Source organism: Schistosoma mansoni, chromosome 6 (assembly GCF_000237925.1).
Source record: "Schistosoma mansoni strain Puerto Rico chromosome 6, complete genome".
Taxonomy (NCBI): domain Eukaryota; kingdom Metazoa; phylum Platyhelminthes; class Trematoda; order Strigeidida; family Schistosomatidae; genus Schistosoma; species Schistosoma mansoni.
This window is the reverse complement of record NC_031500.1, coordinates 15,893,457-15,905,515: the sequence shown is the minus strand read 5'-3', so window position 1 is coordinate 15,905,515 and position 12,059 is coordinate 15,893,457. Positions and strand designations below refer to the sequence as shown.

Below are 12,059 nucleotides of genomic sequence, written 5' to 3'. Positions count from 1 at the left end.
CTTCCACAAAAAAAACGATTCAGTGATATTATCTCCATATAATGAAATGTTTACATAAAGAGAAAACAAATTATTAGTATGTGGGTTTGTGGGGATGGTAATATTTTCACAGTTGAATTCACGAGTCAGTCTAAGTTGATTTGTGTGGCGCAAATTTATCTGGTGCCCCTTTGTACCAATATTTATGTGTTGAAATAAATAAATAAATAAAATTTCGAACAAGGTTTCTAATTATTTCTATAATCATTCAATCAAGTATTAACTTTTCGATAGTTGAGATCATGAATCAACTGAATCTAAACCACCATGAAAAACCTGGACACACTGGACGACCGTTTCGTTCTTTTGTGGAACTCCTCAGCATTGCACAATGTCGCTCAATTTCACGGATTAATTGAAGTTAGACATTAACAACGTTGGATTTTGGACAGCTCAGTGATCTAGACGTTAAGCACTCGCCCTCGAGACTGATAGATCCTGAGTTGAAATCATGAATGCGAACTGCTGAGGAGTCCCACAATAGGATGAAACGGCCATTCAGTGACGTATGATCTCAACTATTTAAAAAAATTAGTATAATATCCACAAAACCCCCTTCTGATATTATCAATATTAACTCATGTATTCAATTTTTTTTTGTTTTTTAAACAGATGGAAAAAATCTAGCTCAAGTCTATTCATGTAGTTTCTATGATATCTCTACATCAATTAATCATCGTGTAGATGATTAGTTGATGTAGTGAGTATTAACTTTTCGATAGTTGGAATCATAAGTCAATTGAAGCTAGACCACCATGGAAAACCTTGACACACTGGATGATCGTTTCGTTCTATTGTGAGATTCCTCAGCAGTGTACAATATCGCTCAATTTCATGCATCTGTAGAACTTAAACATTAGCACCAATGGATACCGACCGGATCAGTGGTCTAGAGGTTAAGCGCTCGCGCGCGAGACACATAGATCCTGAGTTGGAATCGTGAATGCGTACTGCTGAGGAATCTCACATTAGGACGAAACGGTCGTCCAATGTTTCCAGGTTTTCCATGTTGATCTAGCTTCAATTGACTTATGATTTCAACGATCGAAAAGTTAATACTCATTTGAATGTTTACAGCAATAATTAGAAAACGTAGTTCGATATTTTATTTATTTATTTATTTCAAAACATAAATATTGGTACAAGGAAGCACCAGATACATATGCGCCACACAAATCTCATTTGATTTCTGTGAGGGCTGTGGTACTGCTCAAGTGCTCAAACTGAAGCAGATAGTTTTCTTAAGGGGGGCACACCCAGAGACTTTGACCTAAGGATCTAGTCCACAACACAATGGAGCATCGTGAGAAGATGCAGTCCCATGATCTCAACTATAATATCCACAAAACCCCCCTTCTGGTATTATCAATATTAACTCATATATATAATTTCTTTTTTTTGTTTTGTTTAAATAGATGGAAAAAATTTAGCTCAAATTTATTCATGTAGTTTCTATGAAATATCTACATCAATTAATCATCGTGTTGATGATTTATTAGTTGGTATATTAATTGCTATAAAAGAACAGCAAAAAAATGTACAAAAAGAACGTGAACGTTATGATCGTATGATTGAATTACAAAAAAAGGGTGGATTAAATAATTTAACAAAAAGTAAAAATTCTATTACCGCCTTAAAAACACCAGCTAATAATGTCATGAAATTTTTTAGAAAACATTTTACAACAAAAAAAAATGAACAAAGTTTAGTTTAAAAAAAGAAAAAAAAGAAAAGAAAAAAAGAAACTACATTTATGTGTGTGTGTGTGTGTGTACACAACAAACGTACATATCCTTACCAACAAAAATAAAAATAAAAAAAAATCATCTATGATTTCATTTCAGAACATGTTTTACATCTTCGAGATATATTTTTTTTAAAAAAATTTGAAACTGAGTGACATTTCGGTTATTTATTTTTTTGTTTTTTTGTTGCCATGGTAACTATGCATATATATATAGTTTAATTTAATTGTTATAAGATGAAATGACATATGTATAAATAACAATCTATTTGTTATATTGTATTATTATTATTGTATAGAATGAAATAATTATATATACATAATTTCAGGTGAATTACAGTTTATAATCATATACTCTGACAACAGACGATATCAGTAGTATATGCTGGAGAAAAATTTATAGTATAGATGGATGATTTTGATGGAGTTTTTTGTTTGTGTACTGATAATGTTATTCAGAAGAATGATGAAAGTTCGACGATCAAACCATCCAACTCAGAAAACAGAACTCTATCAAGATCAACAGTATATAGATAGATAGATAGATAGATAGATAGATAGATAGATAGATAGATAGATGTGTACCTATAGTAATAATGTTTAATAACAGACAAAATTGTATTATCCCGATAAAAGGAAAGAAGAAGCGTAAAAACATTTTACAAAAACAATATGAGATATTTCTGATTTGAATTTTCCGCCAATATTAGTTTAAATGAATTTACTTCATTTAGACAAAACATGTATTTTTTAATTTCAGATCAAAATTGGTTTTTAATCTTATATGATGATAATCTCTTCCCTCTTTCTTTCTTTCTCTCTTTGTTTTTTTTGTTTGTTCGGAATTTTTTTGTTTCCATATGGAAATAAATGAAACACCCAGATACAGACAGACACACACACACATACGATTGATCTTGTCGCATACTTTATATACCAAAGAAAAACAAAAAAACAACATTCATCATTGTCATCATTATCTACCAATTATCATTGTTATGATTATCATTTACTTTTTTAATTCACATCTTGACAACTACTTTTTTTTTATTTTTATCTTACCGCTATAATATTGAAAAAAAAAATCAATAAAATGTAAGTTAGCAACCAGAGACAGAGAGAGAGAGAGGGAGTGAGTTATTCAAAGATACATAAAGACAACAAAACATGTAACTTGTAAAGAGTAGTTTATTGTAAAATAAAATTCATAAGAAAAGAAAGATTACGCAATCTATCGTGTTTTTTTTTCTTCTTTAATTTGTTTATTTATTTATTTCTAAATTTGTAGATGAGTTGTAACTTGTTTTTTTGTTTGTTTTTTATTTCTATTCATAAATACACTTGTAGTGTTCATTGGTAGTTGACGTTCTTAAAAAGCAATGCAATTTGTGTCATAGGCAAAGAAAATAGTGGCTAGCAGTGGAATCCAGGATGCGCATGTATTTCCAAACTGGGACTCGACAGCTGGAGGTACCTGCATATCAGAGTTGATGTTCATTATAGGACTTCAACCCAGTACCTTTCGCTTCAAACGCCATCACGTTATTCACTCAGCTACTGAATTATAATAGCCACTTGTTTGTACATCCAGCTGACGAGTCCTAAATAGGACGAAACGCGCGTTCAGGATTCCACTGCTAGCCACTATCCATCTTTGCTTATAATGCTTGTGAAATAGGGCTATATCGAGGCGATACGCACAGGATGCACATATGCCAAAATAGAGACTGATCATTTGCAGTCCTAAACATCAATGAGAAGATTCAAACAAACAATACCAAGTGAATTTATACAACTTGTCATTTGATAGAATTGTTCTGTTTTGAATGTTAGTTAATCGGAGGTTATAAAATAGTAGTTAGGTAGATGAACCGATCGCTTAATAGTAATTAAAAAGTATTTTATCATATCTTTATTACTTATCGATCTTTATCGTGTAACTTATTTGAATGAGTTGGTAGAGTATGGTCGTATTATTCGTGACTGGTTAAGAAGATAATCATAAAGGGACTCTGAACTGAAATTTCATGATAAATGGGATAAATGAGATCCGAATCATCATTGTATCATTATTGTTCCCTAGCCGAATAGCTTAATATCTACATGATTATATCAAACAATTAAAACCAGTAATCATATTGAGATATTGAGCTGAAGCTGAAATAACGACTAGGAAATAAAAGATTGTTTACATGGTGACCAGTTTGTGTGAATATCCCAGTGCTATACAGGATAATTCGAAATAGCTCATGATTAGTGATTCTGATAGAAATAATAGTTGAAGCTGGTTTTAATCACACTATTGAGATTGATTAAACATATACTGTAGGTACAGTTTACTGAGTACCACCGACTAGCGAGAAACCTTCAAATTCAAATCTTTCTGTTAATTTTATTTAACCAGCTAACATTAGAAAATTGTACCATGATATTGATAATTTTGCTTACAGTATTGACTGAGTATACCAAACCTATGTTTGTCGTTATGAGGTTGGATTACAGAAAATCATGTCAACTTCCAACTTTCTATTCTAATTCGTTTGATAATGTTAATTGTGAAGATTAAAGCTTCATTAAAATGTGGAACACTTGTTTAGCTATTCAGGCATACGTTGTTTAACTTATAACTTACAAATGTTCTTATGATTTATCCAACTACAATTTATCAAACAAATGTTAGTAAATGTTGATTTCCCGACCGTTGCTGCTACCTTGACGTGACGGTCAAGTTTGTTTATCGTGATGAGCCAATCGAGCTATACTGGGTGGAACAATCGTTCCTCAAGGTCCTATCATGCCATGCAGGTCGGCTGAAGAGTGGTAAGACTAAAATCAGCAAAACCAAGGTTCGAAGGCGAAGTCGTACTGCTTACTGTACGGAACTGTGACAGCAGTAAGGTGTTTCCTTCAGAAAAACAGCATAACAGCGACGCTTCCTTCCCACAAGAAGAGGTGGGGTTAGAAAAGGTCGACCCTAAAATTGCACACCTCGACTTATCCCACGGATATCCGTCTCCGGTGGCAAGGTTTCAACAAGTACGGAGATAACACCAAAATTACAAAAAGGTCGTGTGTGACACACCTCAAGCAGTTGTCTCTTGGGCACTGAGGTTACGCTCCCAGGTCACTAAGACCACCTGTAACCCAATTTTTTCAGTTACCTCCAGAAGAACCCTTCCACTGCGTGGGTAACCCGGAAGTGATAACTGACCCCATACCTCTAACAGCACTCAAGATCATTGTATCATAATATATCTCCCTCTTCAACTCCTGATTGACCCGCTGATTTCACCAAACTCTATAAACTAATCCAAGACCGAGATTTTAAAAACATTTGGCAAAATAAGATTGCGTTTTTCTTCCTAAATATAATTAACATTCTTCAAAGTAAGCCTAATGTAGATTGTAAGATCCAAATTGATTTTTTGCATTACCCTTGACATTTATCGATTCATATACTTTAATCGGTGATAGAAAGCTTTAAAATTTTATTTATTCGTCAGAAAATGTCAGTCAATCAACTACAACGTAGGACCAGCCACATATATGCATCGGTTCACGTTCCTACACCTCATTAGCACAACAAGATCAACACCAAATTCATAGAAGTAATTACTTCGATTGTAGTCATATATAAAAGAAAGATTGTCTATAAAGATATAATACAGGAAGAAGGAATTGGCTCGTAGAAAGAAAGTAATTTTAATATCACGGTTTAAGGAAGACAAAGTCTGTATACACCTATTCCTGTTGTAATCAATACCTAATCATGTCACACAGAGTCTTCAACCACTAGTTACAATAGTCACGCTCACTTTAACCAAGTCGTCTACATCTACCAATATGGTTCAAACTAGAAGTTAGTGACTTCAAAGATAAATATCATATTTCAGTCGATTTAGCCGCTCTTAACTTTCTTTCAATCATCCCCAATACTAGTCAGCATTACGCTTCGTGGTAATCAGAGTGTTCAAGCATATGTAACACGTAGCCAAATCATCTCAGTTGATGAACATTCACAACCTTATTGACTAATGTACTATCATTCCTTAAATACCCCTATGTCAAAAAAATAACATTGACCTTATTAAAAGAACTAAAAAAAAATAAGTCACATTTCAATGATTTTATAAAAGGGGAAAAGTTTTTTTTCATCGATTAAAATCACACTAATCAGAGTATATAAAACACTTTGAAGGGGGGGTGGGGTTCGTATTGTTTCCAAAATAAAAAAAGAAGAGAAAAATTTTTTTTTAATTTTAATAATTCAATCACATGTTTACATTATTGATTAGAATAACATTTAGGAAGTGACATAATTTATTGTAAGATCGATATAAAAAAAAGAAAAAATAATAAAATAAATACCAAGGAAATAGAATTAATCCTTATTATTTTATTGATTTAACTCTAGTATGTTTTTTTTTGTAATTTTCACTTGGAAACTATTTTAATCAATTCACATGGTATTGTTTGTTTGAATCTTCCTATTGATGTATGGGACTACAATTGATCAGTCTCTATTGTATTAATATTCTCCATTGTATTAGTAAATGGCTATCAGGATTCAGTAGCTAAATGGATAACGTAATGGCGTTTGAAGCGAAAAGTACTGAGTAAGAGTCCCAGGGTGAACATTAATGCTGTGATGCAGGTGCATTTAACTAATGTGTGTGCCAATAAGAGACTGATCACTTGCAGTCCTAAACAACACCGAGAAGATTCAAACAAATAATACTAAGTGAATTTAAACTTCACCCCATTGCACATGCAAGTGGCTATCAGTACTCAGTAGCTAAGTGGATAACGTGATGGCGTTTGAAGTGAAAGGTACTGGGTTCAAGTCTCAGAGTGAACATCAACTCTGAGATGCAGCTACATCAAACTGACGAGTCGGAAATGGGACGAAACGTGCATCCTGGATTCCACTGCTAGCCACTATCCATATTTGCTTTGTTTGTTTTTTTTTCTGTTCAATATAAAGTCGATTTCTTTGATATTTTTAATTTTTCAAAACATGAAAATGGAACGAAAATATTGTTGATGAGAATCAAATAGTAACCTATGAACAAACGCAATGACAAATAAAATTTATAGATTATAAAATCAATGGTCACCAATTTGCATAGTTTCTTATCAACAACAACATCAAAAGAAAAACAATTCATAGTTTCAAAGACAACTGAGTAATGTGTCCCATTGATCAGTTTCTTATTGGCTTATATACATCCTGTTCTAACTGCTTCATCAATACTTTCAATCACATTATTCACTTAGCTACATCCCCTCAGTTAACGGGTTCAAAACAGAATTCCATTACTGACCACTGTCCATCATTGCTTAATTAAGAAATGATTCATTTTATTCAAACTCTTATTTACCATATTTTCTACATTTTTTTTTGTTTTTTTTTAACTTGTACCCTGAAAATGTAATTGCTGAGGAAATTCTATGGAATTCGATAAAAAATAAGATTCAGTAATTAATATTAGAACTAATCTAGATACATTTTCGTTATACAGTTTTACCATAGTAACAATATTGATTAGATTGATAATAGAAAAAATTTAGTCTTAAGGTAATAATATAGTTCCTGTTATATCGCGTGCGTGCTTGCGTGCGTGCATGCCCTGTTTAATATATGACGTGATGATTGCCGCAAATTGGAGAGGAGTGAATGATCGATCAGAGCAATGATACACAAAAGTCGTATGAGCAGTCTTGAGTACTTATCAATCCTGTTATCTGCCCAGCCCAGCCAGTTAATTCCGGAACACTAATAAAAGTCTATGCAATATGAATCATTATTCTCAAACATACTGGGTTTATATACCAAACAAACTGACCACATCGTACCAATAAAATAGAAAATAACATTTGTACAAGATTTGGCCAAATGTGGCTGTGAATAGAGGGAACAGTTATTAATAGACTAGGGATAACTCCAAAACGGTGAATCGTATAATGATGGTCTGTGGGTCAAAATAATAAAGGAACTTAAGTTACCTAACAATTATACAATAGAAAATATACATATCATATTGGTCCATAAATAGTCCTCAAAAGTTACCATTCATAAATCTCCACGGGATATAAAAGTTTACTATTGTAATTATTTTTTAATATAATATCTCGCGAGGTGAGATCGTGGATGCGCACTGCTGAGGAGTCCCACAAGAGGATGAAACAGCCATCCAGTGCTTTCAGGTTTTCCATGGTGGTCTAGCTTTAATTGAATCATGATTTCAACTATATAAAATATAAGTTAGATTAAATGATTATGAATTGAATTTAAGGTATATGATAAGTTAGTGATAAGGAAAATATTCATTTTACATGAAGATACGTTTAATGGATGTATAAGTTTGAAAATTTCATTTCTATTTTAAACAATATTATTTAGAGCCTACTTTATATTGTAATGAGTTATTATGGTGTGGTATGTGCTACTGATGTTGTCAGATATAAGTAGTATGTATCATCAATCGAAAGTGAAATGTTTGAAGGCATAAAGTTAAGAAGATTGAAGGAGAGAGAACGAGAACAGTGAATGATTGCTGTGATAAATGAAAGAACAATGAAGTCTAAGACGATTGATTGACATGTTGCAAATGAAGTATTAACTGTATAGTCCTCAGATTTTACTAACTGATCCCGTGATTTTCCATTCAAATGCAATCGATTGTCTTTTCTTATGTTCTCGTTCGCTACAATAGTAATTGGTTTTAATAACTTCATTACCCTCATCAATTTATTTTTAATTTGAGTAAACCTAGATTATATCTAAAGGGATAAAATCAATAAAAATATTCTACTGTTAACTATCCAGACTAGAGAATAAGGCACCATCAAAAGAAAATTTGCTTATTATCATTATTTAATAGATGAGATGATGAGTCAATTGAAGCTGGATCACCATGGAAGACCTGGAAGCACTGAACGGCCGTTTCATCCTCCTATGGGTCTCCCCAGCAGCGCACATCCACCATCACCCCTCACAAGATTCCAACCCAGGAGCTATTAGTCTCGTTTCACGAGCGCTTAACCTCTAGACCACTGAGCCGACCGGCATCCAACGGTGTTAATGTTTAACTTAAAATAATCTACGAAATTAAGCGACATATTCACCATTGTCATCAGTGAGTTACTATCTCAGAACAGACCTGTTTGAACTCCTCTGATCACTGCTTCGCACAAGAATTCCAGGATCTCAAGTATTAAAAAATTATTATTATATCCACAAAACCTCTTATTATTACTATTATTATTATTATTACAAGGGCTTCAGGGAGAAATGTCATCGATAATAAGAATTTTTAGTTTACAATATAACATTGAATTTGTGTATCAGTGTTTACATGCATCTTAATTTATATTCACTGTAAAATCGGTATAAATTATTCACATTGTTTAATTGTGTTCACAATTTTTATTGTGAATGGTGTAGCGTCTTAGCAACAGACTTGAATGTTATGTGAATATAGACTTATAAAAATTGGTATCATCATATTTCGTTATATCAAAATAAACTGTTACCAACAAGCATAATCAAATAGACATCAATACTGACTGATACTTACGTACTTAACTACTTACGCCTGTTACCCCTAGTTGGGAAGTATGGATCACCCACCAGTATTCTCCATTAAATCCTGTCCTGGGGAATACTGTAGCTCTTCTAGAGTTACCATCGGTCTCAAGCCCGGGTAAAGGAGAAGGGTTAAGCATGGGGTTAGCGACCACATCCCGTAGAAAACTAACTCGCAGCAGTTTCTCTAGAAGAGCTACAGGCTAAAGATACTCAATGTTCGTTGGCTAGGTACTGTCAGCAACACTCCACTGTGGGAGGCAATAAACCAGCTTCCAGCTGAAGAAAAAATTAGAAAAAGATTTTGGAAACGGATAGGACATACATTACTAAAATCATCAAACTGCATCGTGGAGCAATTCCTCACTTGAAATCCTGAATAGAAACCGAAAAGAGGAAGGCTGAAGAATACACTACACAGAGAATTGGAAACAGACATGAAGAGGAAGAATAGCAACTTGAAATACCTGGAAAGAATTGTCTAGGACAGAGTTGGATGGTGAATGCTAGTGAGCAGCCTATATTGCTCCACTATGAGTATACATATATATATATATACATAGCAACTCGTTTTTCTTAATTCAAAACATAAAATAACATGTTCAATTGTATATTTTGTTTCCCTCTAAACTGTCCATTGATTGTCTATTCATTCAATAATTCACAATGGATCTATGATTTTGCCAAATAAAATGACAATTTATTCCTGTACTATTCATAACTCATTCTGATTATTATTACTATTTACAGATGACTACACTCAATACTCACTCATATTACTGCTATTATTATTATTACTATTATTATTATTACTATTATTATTACTATTACTATTATTATTATTACTATTATTATTTACTATTTATATATAGTTTCCAGGCAAAGGACTTTTGACACAAATTCTAATCAATTAAATAAACCTTTTTTGTTGTTATCATTATTATCCTCACTGTTTTGTTGTTATGGTTGTTGTTGTTGTTGCCAAGTATACAGTAATAGTAATAATTAATTAAAACAAAAAAAATATTGTTCTTTCAGTTCAATAATTAACTTGTTCTCTTTTGTTTCAAATAATAATAATAACGACATTACATGTTTCATATTGGATTTCATTGTTAGATATTATTTATCTCTTCTATATAAGAGTTGCTATATATTGGCTATGCTGAGTAGATGGTTTAATGGTTACGTTGTTTGAATTTCATACATGAATTACCAGATTCAATGCCGACTACACGTTTTGCAGTTTAGACAACTCGGAAGTATTGTAGGGTGGTCTACTTATATCCATATAAGTAGTATATGGCGACGATCAGACATAGAATGCATTTTGACAGAAGACCGATAAGGAAAGAACTGAAATGAAGCGCCTTGCGAGATTCAAATCAAGGACCTACCAGTCTCTCACCAGAACACTTGACCGATGTCGGCTCGGTGGTCTATTGGTTAAGTGCTTTGGCGTGAGACTGGTAGGTCCTGAGTTCGAATCTCGCGAGGCGAGATCGTCGATGCGCACTGCTGAGAAGTCTAACAATAGGACGAAATAGCCATCCAGTGCTTACAGGTTTTTCACGGTGGTCTATCTTCAATTGACTCATGATTTCAATTATATATAAAAAGTTTTGTTTTAGTTAAAGTTTTTTCTGTCTATCAATTTCATAAAAAAGTTAATAAGGTTAACGCATTTTACTTTAAATTTATTTTAAAAATAAAAAAAAATATTTTCAACAGGAAGACATCAAATAGATAAAAATATACTGCTATTCGATGTTTCCTCCTTTCCCTAGTAATAATTGACGTATGATGATTTATCTATATAGTTAGTCAGTCAATATACAACTTCTATCTTGTTATAAATAGGAAAAACACAATGTGATTAATGTATCTCGAGGCCTTTCAAATTGTTCGAAATGTATTACCTCAATGATTATTTCCATAAGTATTCATCATTGACCGAATGACACTATCTGTATGGTGAATTAATTGAAGAACGCAACGATAATAGGCTCATACAGTGTTAAGTAGATGTGAGGTACTGCACTCTACCCTTCCTTATCACAAATGCAACATTTAACTGACAAACCAGCACAAACAATTACACAGAATGAAGTAATGAAGACTCGCACAGAACGGCGATGTGTGATATCAGTTCAATAATGGTTATCAATGATTGTTCTTTCTGTTGCTTGTTTGTATTTCATCTTCTTTATTGCGATTAAATGGACAATCATCTTTAACAACTTCTAATCATTAGACAACACAAAGACATTGACAGTATATTGAAAGTATATTTGAAGTGATTGAGATAACTCTGTTCAAAAGGAACATATAATCCTCGATGAGCAGCATATGTTTAACAAGAAAAGAACGCCTGTTTTTTTCATCCTCTCAAAACTACCCACATTGAGTAAAGTTACTTGACGATTAAGTCACCAATATGTGTTTCAATATCACATATAATCACCGAAACTACTATTTGGCTTCTTTCAATCTATTATGCGTATTCACATAAGAAATATTTTTCTAAAAGTAACAATAATGATAAGAATAGTATCTATTATGTGATTGTGAGATCTGTCTGTTAACGTTGACCATCCAGTAATACTGATCGAATAGAATTATCGTGATTTCAAGTCTTCACTTTATCAATCTATGGAACTTTCATTAACAATCACGATACTTTCTGAC

General features: G+C 32.8%; 1 protein-coding gene across 1 annotated transcript in view; it reads left to right on the top strand.

The window, feature by feature from the left end:
- Smp_059570 (hypothetical protein) overlaps positions 1–1,753 on the top strand; it is a gene marked incomplete at its 3' end in the record, with an annotated part of 45,077 nt that extends 43,324 nt beyond the window's left edge. The window contains exon 4 of the mRNA XM_018798406.1: positions 1,455–1,753. Coding sequence (XP_018653351.1) covers positions 1,455–1,753 — 299 coding nt within the window. The remainder of the gene's footprint in view (positions 1–1,454) is intronic.
- Between the last annotated feature and the right edge of the window lie 10,306 nt (positions 1,754–12,059).